The sequence below is a fragment of the Staurois parvus genome, unplaced genomic scaffold, assembly GCF_062004578.1.
Source record: "Staurois parvus isolate SC_StPar_1 unplaced genomic scaffold, SC_StPar_1.0 ptg000155l, whole genome shotgun sequence".
NCBI classification, from domain to species: Eukaryota; Metazoa; Chordata; class Amphibia; order Anura; family Ranidae; genus Staurois; species Staurois parvus.
In genome coordinates, this window is record NW_028317951.1 from 17,272,875 (window position 1) to 17,298,791 (window position 25,917).

Here is a 25,917-nt window from a genome sequence, read left to right on the forward strand (position 1 = left end):
CACTGAGCTTCCAATCAGGTCTGCTTGAAATACTGACAGGCAGACCTGACCATAAAGCCCATGTCAAGAGTCCTAGGGCACATTCATTGGGTAATGGCAACCTCCCAACTTTAAAGTGCCATATTTCAGTAGCAACAGCCTGTGCTTCAAATTAAATTTGCAAATTGCAAAGCACAACCCTAGGAAAACCCACACAGGGCCTGTGGTTAAGTGACCCTCCCCATTTTACTTAAATAGATAAGTGATTTCCAGTTTTCTTGGTACCCAATCTGCATTAACCGACTTGACATGGACACCTTAGTCATGTATGCTGAGAGCAAATGCCATTGTAAAAATCTCAATAACAAAATAATCCTGAAGACTTCTTGGTTTTTATTTTACCTATATTTTGAACTGTGCTAGAACAGTGCAGTATAGCACTACAGTACAAATCAGTTATTGAATTTTGAAAAAAGATCACTGAATATGAACAAGATTCTCTTAGGTACTGGTAATCCATTTGTCCTTCCATACTCTCTGCAGCAAAGCTTCATGTTTTGATTGTGTAATCTATGCAATGGTTACATCAGTGCCCTCTGTTCCCTGTTATTTTAATGGCTAATGGAGTGATACTATGATAATGATATCATAATTTTACAGCATCGCAGTGGAAGGTGGCATATAGTGGATCTGAAACAGAATATACCTGCAATGACTTGAAGCCAGGCACTTTATACAAGCTCCGTGTGTGCTCAATCAGCACAGGGGGACACAGTCAGGTAGGTTTATCTCTGAAAGCATAAATATATGTTATATGTAATTATGTAATTATGAAAATGTGTTATATGTATGACAGAAGAAAGGCTTGGGTCTTTAGTCTTTTACCTGTTAATAGGGATTTAAATTTTTCTAAAATTTGCATTAAGTTATGTTTTCCAAGAAAACCTAATGTGTGTGTATATATGTATATATATATACAGTTGCAAGAAAAAGTATGTGAACCCCTTGGGATTACGTGGAGTTTTGCATGAATTGGGCATAACATGTGCTCTGAACGTCATCTAAGTCACAACAATAGAAGAACACAGTCTGCTGAACATAATACTACACAAACATTAGATGTTGCCATGGTTTAATTGCACATAACATGTAAACATTCATAGTGCAGGGAGGAAAAAGTATGTGAGGCCCTAGCTTAATGACTTCTCCCAGAGCTAATTGGAGCCAGGAGTCAGCCAACCTTGACTCCAATCAGTGTGATGATATTGGATGTGTTGCTGACAGCTGTCCTGCCCTTAAAAAACACAAACCTGTTTTGGGTTTACTGGTTTCAAGAAGCACTGTCTGATGTGAACCATGCCTCGCAGAAAAGAGCTCTCAGAAGACCTACGATCAAGAATTGTTGACTTGCATGAAGCTGGAAAGGGTTACAAAAGTATCTCCAAAAGCCTTGATGTTCATGTGTCCACGGGAAGACAGACTGTCTACAAATGGAGAAAGTTTAGCACTGTTGCTACTCTCCCTAGGCGTGGTCATCCTGTAAAAATGACTGCAAGAGCACAGCGCAGAATGCTGCATGAGATAAAGAAGAATCCCTTAGTGTCAGCTAAAGACCTACAGAAATCTCTGGCACATGCTAACATTTTTGTTGACACATCTACAATAAGGAAAACATTAAACAAGAATGGAGTACATGGGAGGACACCACGGAGGAAGCCATTGCTGTCCAAAAAGAATATTGCAGCACGTTTGAAGTTTGCAAAAGAGCACCTGGATGTTCCACAGCACTACTGGCAAAATATACTGTGGACAGATGAAACCAAGATTGAGTTGTTTGGGAAGAACACACAACACTATGTGTGGAGAAAAAAAGGCACAGCACACCAACATCAAAACCTCATCCCCACTGTAAAACATGGCGGAGGGAGCATCATGGTTTGGGGCTGCTTTGCTGCCTCAGGGCCTGGACGGATTGTTGTCATTGATGGGAAAATGAATTCCAGAGTTTATCAAGACATTTTGCAGGAAAACGTACGACCATCTGTCCGCCAACTGAAGCTCCGCAGAGGATGGGTGATGCAACAGGACAATGACCCAAAGCATACAAGTAATTCAACAAAACAATGGCTGCAACAGCACAGAATACGCCTTCTGGAGTGGCCCAGTCAGAGTCCTGACCTCAACCCAATTGAAATGCTGTGGCATGACCTTAAGAGAGCGATTCACACCAGACATCCCAAGAATATTGCTACACTGAAACAGTTTTGTGAAGAGGAGTGGTCCAAAATTACTCCAGATCATTGTGCAGGTCTGATCTGCAACTACAGGAAACGTTTGGTTGAGGTTATTGCTGCCAAAGGAGGGTCAATCAGTTATTAAGTCCAAAGGTTCACATACTTTTTCCTACCTGCACTGTGAATGTTTACATGTTATGTGCAATTAAACCATGGCAACATCTAATGTTTGTGTAGTATTATGTTCAGCAGACTGTGCTCTACTATTGTTGTGACTTAGATGATGTTCAGAGCACATTTTATGCCCAATTCATGCAAAACTCCACATAATCCCAAGGGGTTCACATACTTTTTCTTGCAACTGTATATATATATATATATATATTTCTATGTGTGTGAATGTGGTGTTTGGTTTTGTATGAATTTGAACTGCCAGTGGCCCAAACCTGTTCTCCAAGTGTAGAGTCTTCTCATTGACATTTAGAGAAGAGATATAGCCATTATTGCCAAGGAAATTTGTTGTCACCTGTTATTATATAAACGGCTGAAGCTTTTTTCTCCTTAATGCATTTTTTGGATGAAGGTAAAAAATCTTAAAGCGGAACTTCACTCTCTTAATCAACATTGACTATTTTTAATTCTTATGCTGCCATCATTAGTGAATAGATAGGAAAGTATATTATATTTACTTGTTTTAAACTTTTTCTTTACATTTTTTTAGTTACTTCCTGGTGTTCATGCCTAGGCAAATGCCATACTTCCCAGGAGTCTTCAGGAGGGGAGGAGGGGTTTTCTCAGCTAAGCACACCCTCCTGCCTTCATGCCTGAACTAAGGGTAGATGGATTCTAGGAAGTAAATGCTACATGTGTATACAAGTAATTTCTCAGCAAAATAACACATGGAGACATGGATGGATGGGGGAGTTTGCTTTGAATATTAAAAGTGAATTAAATAGCACTATGCAGTGTAGTTCTGCTTTAAGTGTACAGCTTCCCCCTCAGCCCCCTCCCCCCTCAATGCATACCTGAGCCCGATCTTTATCCAGTGATGTGTACGACGAAGGCTGCAGCTCTTTCGGGTCTCTCCCACCTCATTGGCTCAGACACAGCAGTGGGAGCCATTGGCTCCTGTTGCTGCCAATCACAGACAGTGAGGAGGGAGTGAGGACGGGGTCAAGTCACGCTCTGTGTGTCTTATAGATGCACAGAGGTCGCTCTGGAGCAAGCACACACAAGTGCCCCGAGAGCAAGCAACTTTTTTGGGGGGCAGGGAGAAGGAGCCAGAAGCTCCAGCGGGGGACCCAAGAAGAAGAGGTTTGAGGCTGCTCTGTGCAAAACCACTGCACAGAGCAGGTAAGTATGACATATTTGTTATTAAAAAAAAAAAACACCTGAACCTTTAGTTCCACTTTAAATAAACTTGTCACAAAGTGGCACAGCTGAAACTCTACATGTCATGGAAGCAAAACATTACCAGAGGTTACCTTCTACTTTATGTCATACATGATAAATAAACCCAGATATTAATGCAGCTAAAATCGTATACAATCTTGAATTTTTCTTTAAAAGTTGAGCTATGTGTTTACCTCTGATGCCAACCTATTAATTAATGATGCTGCACATCAAGACAACTAGGGAGTCCTGGAAGAGACAGGGACAGGATTAGGTTCAAGAATAAGCATGAACTGCACATAAAAAAAGATAGCTTTTAAGTCTCTGGGTTCAATGTTTGTTATACATGCAATTTTCACTCTGCTTACCTGGGGTTTCATATGCTCAGATTCATTCACCCAGGTCCTCAAAATTTATTTTAAAACTGAAATTTGGGTAGGTTTAAGAGACACGAATGCCGCTAGGTATTTATTCATACATCAGTATTTTTGTTTTGTTTACAAACTATTTATTTAGAGATATTGTAAGAAAGAATAGCATTACAATATGCAAGTCATTTTATAAATCAGTATTTTTTTTAATGCAGCCAGTGTAACTACCTGAATTTCACTTGGTATCAGCCTTTTTTTTATTCCCGTATACTTCAACACTCAGATAGGGGAGAGTCATAATTTGGGAGCGAGACTGGTATAGTAAATGCAAATGTTCTGACAAGGAATGAGCAAGCAGAGGGATGACCTCATCAGTCTTTTGCCCCTTCTTAATTGTCCAGTTGGCAGGCTGTGGTGGAAAGAAGACACCACTGTATTCCTTCTATAGTTTGTGGTGTCATCTCTCTGATTGTGCTGTGTAGCAGAGTTGTGTAAATCTCAGTACTAGATGGACAGAAATACAAATCCCTTGGCAGGTACAACTGCTTCAGTTTGTGTACATCTTTCATGTATTTACCTGTTTTTCTGGAGTTCAGCTTTAAAACATTTAATAAAAACCAAATCTGTTTAGCTGCAGTTAATCTGTGTTTAATTTATAATGATAACTATAGCTGTGATCATTTCTTTGTTCACTGTATTATACACCCGCAAAAGGCCAAAGCATGCTGTATGTAATCCTTGATGTGCTAGTAAATCCTGTCCACTCTTTCAGACTTCCCATGGTGCCTTATGCTTTTGGTTGGCAAAAAGTTGATCAAGACTTCACATTACCAGAAACCATGCATATGATTTGTCTAACCAGGCAACCATTCCCATATAGTTGTAAAACATAACAATTAATTACGCCATTAAGATGAAATAAAATGGCAGCACCTGGAGAAAGATAAAAGTGTGACAGTGCAGTAGTAGCATTTTTTTCTGGCAAATTTAGTGACTGATTTGTCTAAATTATGTTTTTACCTGAACAATGTTTTTTTAGTGTTCTGAAAGTCAGCCTATTCGCACATTATGTGTAGCACCAGGTCCTTGTCAAGCACCAAGAGTGGTGGGCAAACCAAAGCACAAAGAAGTACATTTACAATGGGGTAAGTACCTGTAGGACATCTATGGTAGATTTATCATTTTCTATGTTTGTACCTTCCAATAGTAAACAGAAGCAGTTTGCATGATTGAGGGTCAGTGTCTGCACTACCTGTCCTGATGGTAGTTGTGCAGTGTTTGCTAGCTCGAGCACATGCAGTTTCTCCTAAAAGGTGTGTGCTGAGCTGAAGATGGGTAGCTGGTTTTGGCCTTTTTTTATGGGACATTAGTGTGATCAGACTTTGGTATTAATGGGAGTACAAGAGTTGGTCAACACTACGCTTACTCAGGATAGGCCAGGCAGGGGAAAAATGTATTTGGTTACAACAGAGGCTCCTGCGTTAGTTTAGTTTTCTGATGTAGATGTTTGTGGGGGAAATGTTACTGTATTTTACATAAAACCTGGTATACTGCATTATCGATCACTTAAAGAGAACTAGACCGTTTTTCTCTCAGCAATAAGTGTGTGTGTTCATGCCTGCACAATGTCATCACTTGGAATCTCTTCCTGTTGGGGCACAAATATCAGCTCAGTGTATGGATGTTAGGCCCCCATTGAGGCTAGCTCAGGGCTGATAACAGGCATTTTGTCTAGCTGCTAAAAAGTGTAAATCTGTCAGTTATCAAAGTATTTACTTTTTCTTTCATGTAACCTGGCAGTATATGCATTTTCAGCATCTGATATCAGCAGAGCAGCAGAGTTTAGACTTGAAGCAGGGCAATCTTAGCAGCTTGACACTCAACCTGACTATCATGCTATGAGATGAAGAGATTACAAATAAATTGCCAAAAACAAGCATTTCTTGAAAGGCAAGGCTACACTGTATTAACAGTTCAAGAATGGAGATTATCACAGATGCCCAGTGGTGACTGGTACCATTTAAGCCTCCAGCAGCTCGCTGGAGCTTTTCTCTAACATATAATAACTGGATAGCAAATAATTAAAAGAAAATGACCCCCCCCCTTAAAGAAAAAAAATAATCTTCATTTGTTTTGCCGAAACTAGTTATGTTAGTCTTTACATATTGGAATCTAAGGCCCCCCTACTGTGTTTGTCCATTCCTCTAAAAAAAGATTGTTATTCTTCTTGAGTATTAACTTAATATTAGATTCATGAGCAGTAACACCATGTAGCGAAAGACCCTCATGTATAATGCTTTTACTAAAAACCCAGTTTTTGGTGTACTAGTTCTTCAATTAATAGTCTGTCACAATCCTAATACTTAAAGTAGTAGTACACTGCACTTTTTCAGTTCTACCTACAGGTAAGTCTATAATAAAGCTTACCTGTAGGTACAGTGAATATCTCCAAACATGCATCATTTAGGAGATATTTGCTGTTGCTGTAGCCAGTGATGTCACCAGCGCATGCACTCTGAAGGATGACATACTCATGCTGTGTGCCATGGCCATGACTCATGTGTGCATTCACGGCCAAAGCCCACGAACCCAGAAGGAAGACCAGGTGAAGATGGAAGCAATGACAGCTTGCCCCTGGAGGGCTTTGTTTAAGACCCTATTCACACCTGAGTGTAGTGTTTTTGTGCATTTTTTCATGCCTTTTGTTGCACATTTTATGCATAAAATAATGATAAAGCGAGCGCTGGTAAAATTATATAGACTACTAAAAATGGTATTACACAAGATAAATATAAATATAGGTATAGATATGAAGGTAGCAGCTAGCACTCAGGGTATTGGCAACAGTCCCAGAATATAAATATGTTAAAGTAATAGTGCAGCGCTATAAATGCATGTTATCAATCATAAACGCATGTAAAATCAAAAAAGTGCAAATAAGTGCCATTATGATGTAAACTGGTAAATGGTGCTAAAAAAAAGGTTCATATAATCATTCCTGAATAATGTTAAAGTAATATGTTGAAGTAATAGTGCAGCGCTATAAATGCATGTTAACAATCATAAACAATCATGTAAAGTCAACAAAGTGCAAATAAGTGCAATAATGATGTAAACTAGTAAATGGTGCTAAAAAAAAGTTCATATAATCATTCCTGAATAATGGAATATCCTTCGTGTGAGAGTACCAACTCAGAGTGCCTATGAATGGCACGTGTGGTTTATCCGTGACGGACAGTAGTGCATGAACTCGTGAAAGGTAATCCACTCTTGGGACAGGGGTACACTAACCAGAACAAAAGTATTAATGCACATGGGTTATACACATCACACATCTGGGGGTGCAGCAGTATGCCAGTATCATGTGACCAATCACAGCAGGTCACATGACAGTTGTATACAATCAATGGCTTCCTTTCATGCCATCCATTGTATACAAGTGTGTCTAGCTGTGAATGGTCACAGCGATCACATGCACAAGCTGGGCCAATCACAGCCCAGCTGTATCATGTGATTAGCTGTGGCCAAATCACAGCTAATCACAAAAAAAAACCCTGAATGAATCAAAATGCTTTAAGCATATTGTGTAGAAAAAAAAAATACTGATTACTTCCTCAAAGTAGTACAATGTTACTATGGTAACATTATACTACTTTGGTCATAGTGAAATATGAAAAAAAATGTAAAAAAGAGAAAACATTTTTTATAAAAAATTGAAAATAAAAACATTTAAAAAAAAAAATTATAAATTTTTTTTTTCATACTGTCACCAGTGTCCCTGATCACCGCCATGCCAGGTATATGATGATGCTGTACTGCACTGATGACAGTACGTAAAAAAAAAAAAAAAAATTTTAATTTCTTCATTTTCCGAAAAATTATGACAAAAAAATTACAACTTCAAAAAACTCGTCATGCCTGTTATGAAATATGTCGGACTGTCTACTTTGCAAAAAGGGGTCATTTGGGGGATATCTGTACTGCTCTGACATTTGAGGGCCTCAAGAAATTAGACTGGCCGTCAGTGCTTCAGGATTGATCAATTTTCAGATATATCCCATAGTTTGTGAACTCTATAACTTTCCTACAGACTAAATAATAAATACTGATTTGGGTTATTTTCACCAAAGACATGTAACAGAATACATCTTGGCCTAAATTTATGAAGAACAATTATTTGTTTGTGAACTTTTATAATAGAAACAAAGAAAAATGTGTTTTTCTTTCAAAATCTTCTGACTTTTTTGTTATTTAGCAAAAAATAAAAACCCCAGCAGTGATTAAATACCAAAAGAAAGCTCTAGTTGTGTGAAGAAAATTATAAAATTTTAGTTTGGGTACAGTGTTGTATGACCGCGCAATTGTCATTCAAAGTGTGAGAGTGCTGAAACCTGAAAAATGGCCTGAGCAGGAAGGGGGTAAAAGTGCCCTGTATGGAAGTGGTTAAATGCCAGAGTTTACTAGCATGTTAAAGAACAGACAATGCCTCAATGTTGCACTGAGGTTCGTCTACCAGTAAGTGTTCTTAAAATGATTGAAACGTGTTACATGTTAAATTTTGATATGCAGTTTTTCAATTATGCATTCTGATTTACCCAAACACTAACCTTTCTCTTTAGATCCCCCTGTAATGGGGTCAGAGTGCCAGGTATCAGAGTACAGCTTAGAGCTCGGTGTACCTGGAGGACATACCACTGAGGTCTACCATGGAAGTGATTTGGAATGTACAGTAAGCGATCTGCTTCCTGGAAGCACTTATAATTTCAGAGTACGAGCCCTGAATGACGGAGGAGTAAGTGATTCTGTTTTATGCAAATTCATGCACCATGCATAATTTCTTACATGTTTTCTCAGTGCCATCATTATACACAATTGTTTATTTGAATGGTTAATGATGTTTTCACTCTGCATTTTCAAACGTGGATTTTTTTTTTTATTTTAAAATTCTGTTATATCCATATTATTTGTAAATTAAATCAGAACTCTAGACCGATATAAAAGAGAAATTATTGCAACTCTGGGTTCAATAATATACTATTAAACATATTTGTTGTAAATGCAGACAGGGCAAGTAATGAATTTGACTTGATATTGACCTCATGCAGTCTCTGAACAGCATTGCATATTGGGAGAGGGAGAGGCAGCTCAAGGACTGAGCTGTTTAATATGTTAGATCTGGAGATGGTGAGGTTGGACAGCAAATGAGAACATGTTATCACACCACCATATGTTAATAACTGTCATGGATCCTAATGCACCCCAACGCAATTGTTTTACCGATGATATCACCTAAAAGTGGGGATCTTGGGAAGGAAGAGTCCTTGAGAGTTAAGCTGGTGATAGATTTTCAAATTAACAATTTGTAAGAGTATTCAATGAATTTCGTTTGAAAGTATTTCAAAATTATATTTACTCTCAACAGTTGATTTTGGAATGGTTATAATTTCCTGAATGAAAACTACATTCACTGTTAGAAATTTGTTTGTTTGAGAAAAATTTTCCATCCTGCTCTTTCAAGTTTTCTTGTCACTGTGGACAAACATGAATGTTGACGTTCTGCTAGTTTATGGTCAGCGTTATACTACTGATCACAGATTTTGATTTCCACTAAAGTGGAAGCTTCAGCTCCTCTGGTGACTGGAAAAATGAGTGTATCTATCCACACAAATCCAAATATCTTAACTGTACAATACAGAACACGGGCTTTATAGACATGGCTCTGACACTATTAAAGGAGAAGTACAGTCAAAGTTCTGCACTCCTGTGACCCGTTTTCAGATGACAGCAGGCTGAAGCCCGCTGTCGGCTGACGCCACTCAGCCTGTCAAGGCTGGGGAAATATCCCGACTTTAAAGACAGGATCCACCCCAGAGTCTGAAGTGGCACCTGGCTCAGCCCTTTCAGGGATCCGCTGAGAACCTGAGCCAGCCGCTCCTTCCCCTTCTACAGCCCAGTGCTCCAGTGAACTCAGGGGGTGTCAGAGCAGACATCTGTGACTTTCTCTGCTCAGTGCAGCTTTGAGAAATCAGTGATCAGCGGTCATGTGATCGTTGAGTGCTCACCCTTGGAGCCGACAGATGAAGCATCGACCTGATGCTGTATCCACCTTGGTAAGTGTGATTTGGGGAAAAAATTAAATCCCACACTTCTCTTTTAAGTTGTGCACCTCAAGTGGGATGGATTATTATTAAAAATGTTCTTACCTCTAGTTACTGTTGACCAGAAGAGTTTTTTTTTCCAAGATCACAAATTAGGAATTTGTTATATTTAATATTGAGGTGATTATGAGAGCAAAATATTGTCTATAGCTTACAATTTTGATAATTAATGGTAACCTTTGTCCAAGTCAAAAGCCGTTTAGGCCATGCTTACAGCAAAAGCATTATGCAAATTGCTGTAAAGCATAATAACCAATCAGAATTCAATATTACAGTATTGCAGCTATTAAAGTGGTTCTGAGGACTTAAGGTCTTTCTTTATCTTGATGCATTCTATCTATTAAGGTAAGAAACCTACTGTGTGCAGTTACTTGCTCATCCCCCCCTTATACTTATCTGAGCCTGATCTCACTCCAGTGATGTGCATGAGAGCAGCAGCTCTATTCACTCTCTCCCTCCTCACAGGGCAGGCTGATAGCAATGGGAGCCATTGGCTCCTGCTGCTGTCAATCAAATCTGAGAAATGACCTGGAGATGGGGCTGTGACAATGGATGCAGGCAATGGGCCTCAGAAGTGAGTCCACATGAATATTCCCTTAGCAAGTGGCCTGCTTGGCCGGGGTCCTCAGAATAGGGGAAGAAACCTGGAGTGTCGGCAGGGGACCCCAGTAGAGGATGATCAGGGCTGGTCTGTGCAAAACCTTTGCACAGAGCAGGTAATTATGACATGTTTGTTATTTAAAAAGAAAATTTAAGTTTTAGAAACATTTTAACTTTTCATGAGATTAAAGTGGTTCTAAAGTCTAAATATTTTTGACCTTAATTTTGACCTGTATTAAAATAAAAAATGTTTAGGCATCAGTATCCCCCCTCACCTCCCCCCCCCCCCTCCTTCTTACTAACTTGAGTCCTCATTCTATCCAGCACTATGCATGTCTGCAGCTCTTCTCTTCCCTCACTTACTGGTCTCTCAGGGTTTACTGAGGCAGTGGGAGCCATTGGCACCTGCTACTGTCAGTCAAAGTCAGTGAGGAGGGAGCAGGGGGCAGAGCCAAGTCCCATTGTCTGTGTTAATAGAAGCAGACAGTGAAGCTCAGTAGTAAGCCTGTACGAGTGCCCCCGTAGAAAGCCTTTTTTATTGGGGACACTCAGTGGAGTGGAGGAGCAGGAGTGCCGGCGAGGGAACCATGAAGAGGAGGTTTGGGGCTGCTCTGTGCAGTGGAATTAAGTAAGTAAGTATAAAGCTGTGTGTTTACGAAAATAAAAAAAGAGCATTTACAATCACTTCAATTTGTAGAGTTCCTTTTACAAGTTAGTTGCACAGTGCTTCATCCTTCAATTTCAAAAGCTTGTGTCAATAATTTACCGGTATGATAAAAACAGTGGCAGTGTGATAGTTTTGGTATACATTAAACAGAATGTACTAGTAAAATAAAATTTTGCTTTTAAACTTTTAACATACAGTATCATAGAATCTGACTTAATGAATTCTTAACCACAGGTTTTAGCAAGCCTTTAATGAGTGAATGGAACTAATATATATTTTTAAAATTTCAGTATGGGCCTTATTCAAACGCTACAGAAGTCACAACTGCAGCAGGACCACCCGCACAGTGCAGGCCTCCAGTTTTGACATTCTTCTCTGACACATGTGTACATGTAAGCTGGGAGGTAAGATGAGCGCCTGCTTTAAAAAAAAATGTTGGTGTCGTCAGAAATCCAGCCCCTTATTGAAGCCCTCCTTTCACAATGCTTTCACTGATGAGACAGAATTTAAATCATTGCTCTGACTGAACATGTGCTCATCATATTTGTAGGCTGCTTAAACAGCGGAAATATACAAAATCTACCATTCATTTAGCACAGTTTTATATTGAAGCCATGTTTGGAAATGGTTCTAAAGTTTGTAAATCTAAACACAACACTTTATCTTTTAATTTTACCTAAATCTGTACTCAAGGCAGATATAAAAATACATATGTTAATGCAGTTTTGTATACCTTAGAATTATTTTTAAAGGCAAGCAGTATAAGTATCTGAATTTTACCTGGTATCAGCCCCTTGCAGTCCCGATATAGCAGAGCTCAGACTAGCAGAGGGACAAGCAGCAGAAAGAACCAATCAGTTGAGCTGCAATACAAGAAGCATGATGACTGGAGGAGAAAGCAGAGTAATGAAGAGATGAGGTTGCTAGTCTGCTGAATTTCCTTCACTCTTCAGTTCAGACTGGGGCAGGGAGGAGTCCTGAGTTACTGAACTGCAGCAAAGAAAAATCATGTCCTCTCCTGGTGAGCTGTGTAAATCTAAGGACTAGGGAAGAAACACATATCCCTTGGCAGGTAAAACAGCTCTTCCGTATGTACAGTTGTGTCCAAAATTATTCAACCCCCACTGAAATTGAGTGTTTTGGCCAGTTTGACATTGCTTTTGATCATTCAGTCATCTTGCTTACATTTACATTAAAGAGGCACTTGTAGGTCAGACAAATATAACATAACAGTTATAATGAAATAACCACAAATGTCTTTTCTGTGCTCACAGCATTATCAGTTTTATTCAACCCCCAAGTGACATTCAATCTTAGTACTTAGTACAGCATCCTTTTACAGTTATAACAGCTTTTAAACGTGAAGCATAGCTTGACACAAGTGTCTTGCAGCGATCTACGGGTATCTTCGCCCATTCTTCATGGGCAAAGGCCTCCAGTTCAGTCACATTCTTAGGCTTGCGCACTGCAACTGCTTTCTTTAAGTCCCACCAGAGGTTCTCAATCGGATTTAAGTCTGGTGACTGCGATGGCCACTCCAAAATGTTCCAGCCTTTCCTCTGCAACCATGCTCTAGTGGACTTGGAGGTATGCTTGGGATCATTGTCCTGTTGAAAGGTCCAACGTCTCCCAAGCCTCAGGTGTGTGACGGACTGCATCACGTTTCCATCCAATATCTCCTGGTACTGAAGAGAATTCATGGTACCTTGCACACGCTGAAGCTTCCCTGTACCTGCAGAAGCAAAACAGCCCCAAAGCATGATTGACCCTCCACCATGCTTCACAGTAGGCAAGGTGTTCTTTTCATCATAGGCCTTGTTCTTCCTCCTCCAAACATAGCGTTGATCCATGGGCCCAAACAGTTCTAATTTTGTTTCATCAGTCCACAGAACACTATCCCACAACTTTTGTGGTTTGTCCACATGGCTTTTGGCATACTGCAGTCGACTCTTCTTATTCTTTGGAGACAGCAAGGGGGTACGCCTGGGAGTTCTGGCACGGAGGCCTTCATTACGCAGTGTGCGTCTTATTGTCTGGGCTGAAACTTCTGTACCCACATCTGACAAATCTTTTCTCAGTTCCTCAGCAGTCACACGGGGACTTCTCTCCACTCTACGCTTCAGGTAGCGCACAGCAGTCGAAGTCAGCATCTTCTTTCTGCCACGACCAGGTAGCGTTTCAACAGTGCCCTTTGCCTTGAATTTGCGAATGATGCTTCCTAAGGTGTCTCTTGGTATGTTTAACATCTTTGCAATCTTCTTATAGCCATTGCCCTTCCTGTGAAGAGAAATCACCTCTTCTCTTGTCTTCCTGGACCATTCTCTTGCCTTCACCATGTTTGTAACCACACCAGTAAATGTCTAGAAGGAGCTGAGTATCACAGTCATTTTAAAGCTGCCTAATTGGTGCTTATTATGCTTGATTGCTGCTCGGTGACATCCACAGGTGTTTTCAATACCTGATGGAAAGCACCTGTATGAACCTCTGTTCTTCAGAGTGGTAGTCTTTAAGGGGTTGAATAATTGTGGCAATGAAGAAACCACATAAGAACCATTTACTACTGTATTACATAAACAATTGATGTCATTTTAGTTGCATTTGGGTAGTTACAACGTCCTTGTAGGATTTGATTCTGAATACAATTCCAAATGTACACTATAGTCCCTAAACCCCTTTACAGCATTGGGGGTTGAATAATTTTGGACACAACTGTATTTCAATTGTGTATTTAGTTGTATAAATCCAAAAATGTAACCAGTCAGTGCTGAAGTGCTTATCCTATACAGCAGCTTGCAATCAGGGTAGATACACATACACCCTCGTTAAGAAATATAAACACAAATTGAAGCACTGAGTATCAGTAAAATAAATTGAAAACGTGATAAAAAAATAAAAATAAAGTCCACAAAAAAACATATAGCAATCCTAAAGTGTCAGTAAGGCTCCATTCTCACTTGTGCGACTTTGGACACATACATTCGCATGCCAGGTCACAGCTCATGAAAAGTAAGCCATTCAAATCTATGCGACTTAAAGTTGCATTGACTTTAGAAGGGCTCCTGCACTACTTTGATGAGGATTTTATGTGACTTGAGTGCCATAAACTGCAATGTAAAAGATGCATCTTAATGTTATCAATGCGACAGTTGTGCAACAGTCAAAGTCAACAGCCAAAGTCACATTCAAGTCGCACCCATCCAATGCTGCATCAAAGTCACAATGTAAAGTCACAATGAAAACTAATGCTTTTGGAGTGTGAATGGAGCTTACGTCATCCACATCCACAACCGTAGTGAGATAGAGTATTTGCACTGTGAATCTCCTCCCACCAGATGGACAAAATGCACTCACTCACCACAAGGATGTGCTGCCAAATGATAAGCAGCAGACAAGTGTTTTACACCAAATAACCAGGCCTCAGTCATGGTTCTTACACGTATTTAGTTGTTTGCCTGGAGTTTGGCAGTAGGCATCAGAGGCGTGCCTAGGGCTGGTGTCACCCAGTGTGGTAACACATGGTGTCACCCCTCCAGAGAGGAAGGAGCGGTGTTAGTGTAGCGATAAAATTAGTATCCCATGAAGATATGTATCCCTTGAAGCAACTGCGCATGTGCCAGTTTCAGGCCGAAGAAGCCAATCTCTGACTTTAGCACAGAGCTGCCACAGTTAGCCCCTTACAGGCTGCAAACTGCTGAAGCTGATTCCGCTGATCACTAATATTTAAACCCGTATAGGTTGAACCTATATGTGCAGTAGTGTTTTTGTTTTTGCACATGGAGGTAGTTTGTTATGTCTTATCTCTCTACAGGTTACTTGATAACATTAGACTAGTTTTTTTCTCTTGTCCATTATGAGAGATGTTTTCTTTTAACAGAAAATAAAGAAAATTGATGATAAAGCTAACAAGTGCTGCAATATGCAGGTCATCACTCAAAAGCCCCCTGTTTGGGCTGGAATTGCTGACTTTAAAATAAGTTTTTGAACGTCCAGCATCTCTGAAACAATTAACTAAAGACTGAAGGGCAAGTGGAGGATTTTTACCTCTAAGTATGGCTGTCATGTGCAGCACAGTAATGGCTAATTGCCTGCACTTGCCGTTGTTTAGATATTGTGAGCTCAGTTTATAAAATGTCAGTTGGGAACAAATGGTTATTGGATGTGCGTAATGCTACAGGCACATTTCCTGCTACCAGTGCAGAGGATGGAATTGAATTTTAACTCCTTCATACTCTGGTGTTTTTTTTATGGGATAAATAAAATGCATTTTCTTTTGCAGAGTCCCGAGAGCAATGGTGCGGACATCTCTGGATACAGACTACAGTGGGCAAAGGATGAGGATACCCCAGAATTAGTTTACAGTGGCTCTGATACCAGTTTTCAGATATCTGATTTATTACCAGCAACACAATACTGCTGTAGACTTCAGGTATGATGACCTGGTTGCTGAAAAACACTTCCAACAGTTTCTGTTATATATATGCCTGTAATGAGTGTGTGGGGTCAATATCTGCCTTTTTATAACTTTTGTCCTTTTAGCAAGCAATTAAATCAATAATGGTTTTCACCCAGGCTTTCTATTCTGTGATTTGGCTGTCTCTTTGTTTCTTTTTTTTTTTCATTTTTCCTTTTTATTCTTTTCTTTATTTTTTCCTCTTCCTAATCTCGTCTCTCTTCTCTCATCTCTCTTCTTTGTCTTTTCCTCTTCTCAACTAGGCCTCTACTATTTGCTAGCAGTTGTAGCTTGTGTCCTCAACAAACGCAAAAATTATACTTTGTATGGAAAATATGACTGTATCATCTTTAAATGTGGTAAAATGTCTCTTCTTTCCTCTCTTCTCTTTCTCCTCTCCCCTCTTATTTCTCTCTTTTCTCTTTTTTCTCTTCTCTCTTTTTTTTCTCTTTTCTGTTTTTTCTTTTCTCTTTTCACTCTTCTCTCTTTTCTCTTTTCTCTCTTTTCTCTTTTTTCTCTTCTCTCTTGTTTCTCTTCTTTTTCTCTTCTCTCTTTTCCCTTTCTTTCTTTCTTCCTCTTCTCTCTTCCTCTTCTCTTTCAACTGGGCCTTTACTATGTGCCAACAGTTGTAGCTTGTGTACTCGACAAACCCCAAAATGGTACTTTGTGTGGAAAATATGATTGTATCATCTTGGATGTGTTCAAATTTGGTTTGATTCTGTTCCCCTGTATTTTGTTATTTTGTTTTCATTTTCAGAGGTCTTCCACCAATGAAAACACAGATTAGAAATGCTTACAGAGTATACTTGGGTCCAAGTGCAAATACATTTAGATGCACAGTTGTGTTCAAAATAATAGCAGTCCACCATCAATAATCAAATCAATCACTGTTTTGGGTATAAATGATATGTCTACATGGCAAATGATTTCCTAGTAGGTGTAGTAGAATAATAGAAAGCAACAGACCCAACAGTCATTATTCTGTGTAATTGAATCATTCAGTGAAAGGGGCATGTTCAAGATAATAGCAGTGTGGAAATCAATTAGTGAGGTTTGTAAATAAAAGAGGTGTCAAACAGGTGGCCCTTATTTAACTACTTGTACTCCTGATGATTTACCCCCCTTCCTGACCAGGCCATTTTTTGCGTTACGGTGCTGCGTTATTTTAACTGACAATTGCGCGGTTATGCAATGCTGCACCCAAATGAAATTTACATTTTTCCCACGAATTGAGCTTTCTTTTGGTGGTATTTGATCGCCTGTGTGTTTTTTATTTTTTGTGCTATAAAAATAAAAGTCCGACAATTTTGAGGAAAAAACAATATTTTTGACTTTTTGCTATTAAACATGTCCAGTAAAAATTTTTTAAAAAATCAAATTTCGTCATAAATTTAGGCCAAAATGTATTCTGCTACATGTCTTTGCTAAAAAAAAATATCTCAATACATGTAAATTAATTGGTTTACGTGAAAGATATAGTGCTTATAAATGGGGGTATAGATACTGGAATTTTTTTAATGTTTTTTACCAATAATGGCGGTGATCAGCAACTTATAGCAGGACTGCGGCGGGCATTCTGACACTGGGGGGAAACTGACTTGGTGTCACTGATGTCCCCAGTGACACCAATACAGTGATCAGTGCTAATAAAAAGCACTGACACTGTACTAATGGCACTGGGCAGGAAGGGGTTAACACGAGGGGCGATCAAAGGGTTAACTGTGTGCTGGGAGTGTTTTACTAGGGGGCGGTGTGTTGGTGCTTCACTGAAAGCGCACTGCTCTGGATGGCTGTGCTGTGCACAGCCATCCAGAGCAGTGTGCCCAAGCCAACAGGGAGTAGGACTGTTAGTAAACAAAGCAGCCCTCCTCCCCATCGGAGATCCTCGGTAATCACCGGGCGCTGGCGAGTAATCACTGGATGATTGACATCCGTGGCTGCAGCCTACCCGGAAGTGCTAAATCACATATATATATATATATATATGCATGATTTTGCGCACCCCTGCCACCCTGTAGCAGTATATCTGCTATAGGGCAGTAGGGAAGTGGTTAAGGACAAAGGCAGCAAATCTTGTACGTGCATTTCTCTTTGAGTAAAATGGGTCATTCCAGACAATGTTCAGAAGAACAGCATACTTTGATTAAAAAGTTGATTGGAGAGGAGAAATTATATAAAGAAGTGCAGAAACTGATAGGCTTCTCAGCTAAAATGATCTCAAATACTTTAAAATAGCAACCAAAACCAGAAAGACGTGGAAGAAAATGGAAAACTACAATTCAAATGGATTGAAGAATAGCCAAAATGGCAAAGACTCAGACAATGATCAGCTTCAGGGTCTAAAGATACCTGTGAGTACTGTAACACATAGAAGATGCCTATGTGAAGCCAAGCTATCGGAAAGAAGCCCCTGCACAGTGCCTTTGTTGAAAGAATGACATACTGAAGAGGTTACAATTTGCAAAGAACTCATTGACTGGCCTAAAGAGAAATGGCGTAACATTTTGTGGGTTTATGAAAGCAAGATTGTTCTTTTTGGCTCTAAGGGCCACAGAGAGATTGTCAGAGGACCCCTAAACACGGACTTCAAGCCACAGTACACTGTCTGTACAATGGCTCTGCTGAATGGACTTTTGTCTTTTTTCAGGCAGACTAACTATGTAACTATGTAAATGCAGAGGAATTGTGGAATGTAGTGCAATTGTCCTGGGGTGGAATACCTGTTCACAGGTGCAAGAAGTTGGTTGACTCCATGCAACACAGATGTGTAGCAGTTCTCAGAAACACTGGTTATACAACTAAATATTAGTTCAGTTATTTACAGGAAAGTTAAATCTTCAAACATTTTTCAGTTTATATAGTAAATGTTTGAGTTTTAAAGAAAAATGCAGACACTGCTATTTTTTTGACCAGCCTAATATTCCTTCTGTAAAGCAATAACAAATTTGAAACATTTTTCTTGTTTTGATTTGGAATAGTTCAAAATGCATTTGCATGTATGGAAATAAAAACTATTATAAGGATTTTGAGCTTTACTTTCATTTTTAAACACACTGCTATTATTTTGAACACAACTGTACACACTAGACCCACTGTAGGGTTCAAGCTGGCTCTCATGTAGAGAGTCTCATTCATCAAGGTTTCTTACAGCTACTATTCAAACTCAAGTATGCCTTAAATATCTTGAATAGGTGATATATTGGCGCTGGAGAGATGGGGTTAAATATTACCTTCCCATAGGTATTAAGGAGGTATTCAGCTATTTGGATAGCACAGTCATGAGGCAGCACCCTATAGAGTTAAGCTGGACTCTGTAGTGGAGATACCCTCTTCTTTGCCTCTGGAACCTTTTCTGGATGACGTCTCTATGTACCCATGCCTGCTAACTACTTATCTCTTGTGAGTTACATACCATTGTGTGCAATAAATGATTGTATAATACTACACTTAGTCTGGCGCCCATCTCTCTCCTCTTAAATAGCTTGACACATCTATCTTGTTAATTTTGTGCAATACGATTTTAAAGGTTTTCTAAAGCCAAATGTATTCCAGTTTTGGTTCAGTTAGGATTTTTGCTGTCTGTGCCCCTGCTTGGTAGATCCACTCTTTTGATTTGATCTGGTGACTATTCTCAATGCATCTGAAAGTGAAAATCCAAAATTTCAACAAAAAAAGGACAACCTGTAACCCATGTTTAGCAGTGGAAGCAGTCTTATGATTTGAATTCTCTAAATTGACGAATTGTCCTTAGTTACTCTGGGCTACTGTGAATCGTTACCCTTCACGCTTCCTTATCTAATAAACCTTTAGCAAAGGATACAATGGTCCAATTCCAATTCAATAATATGTTTCAGGTAGAATATGCTAATCTATTTGTGATAACAAGATTAATGCAACCAATTTTTCCAGTAATGAGTACATAAAAAACAGAATGAGTTTTCTAACAAAGATGACAGCCGTTGCCCCAGACCAATTTGGAACACAGGAAATAATTTCAGCGACAGGCTAGAAAATGATGTAAGGTTTTCATTGCACTGAGCGATTTCAACTGAGGATGAGCCTAGAGCTATGTGAAACCCATATTTACCTCAGAGTGCGTGTCCTTGAACCAGCTCTTGAAACTGTGTTAACACCTTTCACTATAGCAACCAAATTGTAAATATACAGAAGAAACTGTCAATTAGAAAAAAAACTGATCAGGCCTGACAAAATAGGAGCATTAGTCAAGATAGCTGCAGATAGTCTATGCTTTCTGAGAAAGGAATTATTACATTGTGCTCAGAATGTGCTCATTTTTTAAATTGATGTGTATCCTGTTAAAAGCGCCATGCTATTTAAACAATACTGTTTTCTTTTGGATAACTTTAAACTCTTTTAAATATATGCAATATAATGCAACCTATTGATATGAATCTAAAAATTTAAAACAGAGTTCAGATTGAAATATGATAAATGCATGTCTTGGTCTTGTACATGGAAGCTGCTGAAAAAAAAAGAATTTACACTTGGTTGGTAATACTTATTGAGGTATTAAGTAAACAGCTAAAGTTTAATGGTTGCTGTGGGCAGCAATGGAATTTCTCTGTTCAAGTATTTTGTTATTAATTTAATATAGATGCTGTTCATTTTTGTCAAAGGTCAGTTAAAATGTCTTCTATTTAAAAAGTATCATCAATATTTTTAATGCTTTTTAGTAGCACGTCTTGAGATATTAGATGCCTAATCCAGCCAACTTTGGCCAGTTCAGGTGACCATCTGGTCAATACTGGTCCCTTGTCTGATCGCTGTTGTCTCCCTCTAGTTAACTGGAGCCAGAAGTGTCTGACCAAACAGCCTCCTCACTGCTCCATTCAATCAGAGCTCCTATGTTCATGTGTCTGCCATCCAACAAACAAACATCCAGGAGGTCAAACTGTGCCTGTGCATTTATCTCTTCTCTGGGGTCTATGGCCAGCTTCAGGATCTCCCTGGTTGGTTAGCAGACTTTTCTGTGACAATTCAAAATGAGGCCTGCATGGTTTCTCTTCTGTAGAAAGATACATTGAAGATATTTATATCTTGGCTATAGCACCATTTTCAGAAGTAGAAAAAAAGTGCACAGTCAAGGGATGGCCCCTAATGGATGCCAATGCCCACTTATCTACTAGAAGTCCAATTTTAAGCTCAGTGTCAAGACGCACAGACATAAGCTCCCTGCTGGGAGTCTTAGTTCCCTTTCTTTTTTGCAGAGAATTCTTTTTATTTTTTCTTCAGTCTTCAAAACCTTTAATCAACTGCTGAACTTGGTGAAAGGCTGGATATTCTAGCTGCTTGTAGTCCCTCCAGCTAGCACATGCAGAATCCCTGCTATGTGCAGGTTTGGGTGCACCAGTTCTCTTCTGAATTGGGAAGCTATTTTTTTTTGCATTCTAGATTAACCTCTTCCCTTTTGAACTTGCATGCGGCAACTGCAGTGAACCTGTTTCAGTTTTCCTAAAGTGTAAAAAAAAATATCAGGTTGCTTTTTATCATGATACTTTTAGTTACATTGTTACACAGTTAGTCTGGTTGAAAAAAGACACAAGACCATCCAGGTCAACCCACAGAGGGAAAATAAACACACACACAGATAATACAACCTCATATACACAATAAAGCATGATCCAATTTGCTCAAGCAGGGGAAAAAAGATTCCTTCCTGATCTTCTTAGAGACAATCGGATATTCCCTGGACCAACTTTACCTATAAATATTAGTAGGAGTGCAGTGCCGATTTAGAGATGTTTTAAAAACATTCCAGACAAATACATCAAATAGTCACTTTTCTCAGGGCTACACCAGATAGCAAATTACAGACATATATTTACATTAACTTATATATTGTTTAAAAAGAAGATGTAGGTGTTGAGAAGCTTGTTGAGAAATGGTCCTCTGTGGACAGGGGTCACCTCTGCTAACTTTTTATTTACTTTTACACTGCCAAAAACTTCTTAAGCTGTGAGCTGTTCAGTGTCTGTAACCTTTTTGCAGACATGACTCACATCAAAGATACCTTGTAAGGCTCAGAAGTGTCTTTAAAGGCACCATATGTTAACAATCATATGCCTAAGATTTTTTTCTGTACCCTGCTGCATTAAATTTGAATAAGAGAAGATCAGTGTAACCATGGAAAGGGAATAGTACAACGCATAGGTAAAAAAGACAAAGGCACCAAAATGTGCCTGCTTGTTTTATGGGGAACTTGATCTCTCATTGATTGTGTCCCATGTAGTGTAGAATCACAATGGTGGTTATCAGCAAACTTCCCAGATGTGGATCTTTAGAGCTCTTGTGTATATATACAGTTGTGTTCAAAATAATAGTAGTGTGTTGAAAACAGTGAATAAAGCTCAAAATCCTTCTAATAGCTTTTATTTCCATACACACAAATGCATTGGGAACACTACACATTCTATTCCAAATCAAAACATGAAGAAAAATATATCAAATTTGTGTTGTTCCTCTAAATAAATTGAAGAAAAGTGAATATTAGACTGTTCAAAAAAATAGCAGTGTTTGTATTCTTCTTTACAAACTCAAACATTCACTATATAAACTGAAAAATGTTTGAAGATTTTGCTTTCCTTTGAATCACTTAATTAATATTTAGTTGTATAAGCACTGTTTCTGAGAACTGCTGTACATCTGTGTTGCATGGAGTCAACCAACTTCTGGCACCTGTGAACAGATATTCCAGCCCAGGATGATTGGACTACATTCCACAGTTCTTCTCTATTTCTTGGTTTTGCCTCAGAAACTGCACTTTTGATGTCACCCTACAAGTTTTCTATTGGATTAAGATCCGGGGATTGGGCTGACCACTCCATAACGTCAATCTTGTTGGTCTGGAACCAAAATGTTGCACATTTACTGGTGTGTTTGGGGTCGTTGTCTTGTTGGAACACCCATTTCAAGGGCATTTCCTTTTCAGCACAAGGCAGCATGACCTCTTCAAGTATTCTGATGTATTCAAACTGATCTGTGATCCCTGGTATGCGATAAATAGGCCCAACACCGTAGTATGAGAAACATCCCCATATCATGATGCTTGCGCAACCATGCTTCACTGTCTTCACAGTGTACTGTGGCTTGAATTCAGTGTTTGGGGGCATCTGACAAACTGTCTCCAGCCACTAGACCCAAAAAGAACAATCTTACTTTCATCAGTCCACAAAATGTTGCGCCATTTCTCTTTAGGTCAGTCAACGTGCTCTTTAGTAAATTGTAATCTCTTCAGCACATGTCTTTTTTTCAACAGTGGGACTTTGCGGGGGCTTCTTGCAGATAGCTTGGCTTCACATAGGTGTCTTCTAATTGTAACAGTACTCTCAGGTAACTTTAGACCTTCTTTGATCTTCCTGGAGCTGATTGTTGGCTGAGTCCTTGCCATTTTGGCTATTCTTCTATCCATTCGAATGGTAGTTTTTCGCTTTTTTCCACGTCTTTCAGGTTTTGGTTGCCATTTTAAAGCATTTGCGATCATTTTAGCTGAGCAGCCTATCATTTTCTGCACTTCTTTATATGTTTTCCCCTCTCCAATCAACTTTTTAATCAAGGTACGCTGTTCTTCTGAATAATGTCTGGAACGACCCATTTTCCTCAGAATTTCAGAGAGAAATGCACTGTAACCAACATGTACAACATTTGCTGTCTTCCTTCCTTAAATAAGGGCAATAATTGCCACCTGTTTTTCAAAGAACGAATGACCTCACTAATAGAACTCCACACTGCTATTATTTTGAACATGCCCCTTTCAATTAGTGATTCAATTACACAGAATCAGCAGCATGCATGTCATGACTGTTGGGACTGTTGGATTTCTATTACTCTACTACACCTGCTAGTAAATTATTTGCCATGTAGAAATATCATTTCTACCAAAAACAGTGATTGATCAGGTTAGTGATATCTGACTGCTATTATTTTGAACACAACTGTATATTCTATATGTAAGTCAGGGAAAAATTAACATTAGCCTAAATGAGGCCATATATCATGCAATTTTCTTTCCTTCCAGCATGGGTGGAAGAATAGAAAATTGCTTGATTGCCCCATCAACACACTGGTGATGGGGCAAGCCATCCCACAGCACTATTGTGTTTTTTCCAGCAGGGGGCCTGCTAAAGCAGACAATGATTAGTGGCGGCTAATGTATCTGGCAGCACTAATCATTCAGGAAAAACACAGCAAGCTGGTTGTACACAAGTTGATTGATAGAACGACTTGTGTACAACCAGGGTGTCCATACATGGACCTGGTGATTTTCGACCCATGTATGGCCGGTTTAACTGTTCACATTGAGCATTTGTTGTACTTTCTTAAAAAGTTTATGGTAGGATCCCTAAAGGAATCATTGTGCGAAGCCTGCTTTATCTTAAAGTGGCCAAGCATGGTAAAATCAAGAATTCAGACAAGCTTGGAATTGTGCTTAAAATATCTCTTTACCACAGAGATTAATGCTTATAATAGCTTTACTGCCAGAGATTAGTGTTCTGTGGTGTTATTTTTATATTTGTTTCTTTAACACACATCCCAATGAATTCCTATCCAATAAAATGAAAATTAGACAGGCATTGTTTGTTTGTTTTTCTGTGGAGAATTTAGACATACATACATCAGCACAAAAAGCAACAGCTTCCAGAATTTCACCCTACAACTCTGACAGTTCTTTATCCTATATCTGTAGAAGTCTGAGATAGATTCCACTCACCTTGGTTTCTTCTCTGGGGCTCTATGCTTCCAGCAGTTGACTTCCATTCTCCTCTCTTCCCCAGAGATGATTCTGGCTCCATTATCCTTTCTGCCTCATATAGGTCCTATTGTGGGCACTTCCCACATTCCTTCCCTAATAATTCACCTTGACTTCCCACATCACATCACATGCCCCTGAACTTTCCTCTTACCTTCCCCCCCATTGTTTCACTTCTGCCTCCTGGTGTCATTTCCTCTACCCCTTAACTCTCCAGTCAGTGCTCTCCCTGGACTATGGGCCTGTTCTCTGCTGCAGTCCTCTCTGAACCCACTCTCTTGAAAAAAGACCATGTACTGTAGTTTAACCTTCACTTTCCTCCTGTGTATCCAGTCACTTCTCTCCTCCTCTTCTGCTCTTGCTCTCCCATCTTTATCCATCTTCTGCACTTGATCTCTGGTCCCTACTCTGTGCAGTTACTAGTTTTTGCATCAAGTTTCAAGTCTCCACTCTTTTACTTTTTCAGTATGCTCCTACTACTGCTTTTCCTGTTCCTGCAGTTATCACGTAAAGACTTAGTATTAATTCAGATTGTAATGTTATGTCTAGAAAAGCTGCAAACCAAAGATGGCAGGAGCTTTTTCCCAGTGAGAGCTAAAACTTGTTACTCTGTTTAAGCAATTGGGTAAGTTTGTACAAATGTCTGTCTAGTCTGGTACAGTTCTCTACCACAATGAAACACAATTTATTGACTTTGTGCACTCTGAATTTATTTAGGGGTAATTAGATTCTTCACCTTATGCTGCTTAATTTAATGCTGTTATTTTTTTCCCCATAGGCTGTAAATTTATCTGGAGCTGGGCCATTTAGCGATACAGTGAGTTGCCGAACACCAGCTTCCACCCCTTGTGCAGTGCCTAACCTGTATGTGACAGAAGGTGCCCATCTAGAAACATGTACAGTACGTTCTTCGGTATGTCTACTGCTCAGCTGGGATGAGCCATGCTGCAATGGATCAGAAATTATTTCTTACCACATAGACTTGGGAGACAATAACATCTCAGTAGGAAACATATCAAGTTATGTCATTGAGGATCTGCAACCTGAAGAAACCTACCAGTACGTAGCTTTTCATTTTTGCTCTATAAAAAGATAAGCAATACTATTAAAATATCAAGCGCACAAAACACTGAATGTAGATATTATTTATGGCACTTAATGTTTTTCATTAAAAACATTTAATGAAAAATGAGTCTGGTTGAAAAGGATTTCAAACTGGACCATATTGATTTCACTTCTACTCTGTTTGTATGCAGTGGTATGTTTAGATTTTGTGCTGCCCTAGGCAGAACAAAAATG

The 25,917-nt window shown here is 39.2% G+C and overlaps 1 protein-coding gene across 1 annotated transcript in view; it reads left to right on the forward strand.

The window, feature by feature from the left end:
• The window catches only part of FNDC3B (fibronectin type III domain containing 3B), a 413,185-nt gene that overhangs the window by 317,152 nt on the left and 70,116 nt on the right, over positions 1–25,917 (forward strand). Inside the window, exons 17-22 of the mRNA XM_089675519.1 lie at positions 640–758; positions 5,016–5,121; positions 8,596–8,768; positions 11,692–11,805; positions 15,678–15,827; positions 25,397–25,677. Coding sequence (XP_089531645.1) covers positions 640–758; positions 5,016–5,121; positions 8,596–8,768; positions 11,692–11,805; positions 15,678–15,827; positions 25,397–25,677 — 943 coding nt within the window. The remainder of the gene's footprint in view (positions 1–639; positions 759–5,015; positions 5,122–8,595; positions 8,769–11,691; positions 11,806–15,677; positions 15,828–25,396; positions 25,678–25,917) is intronic.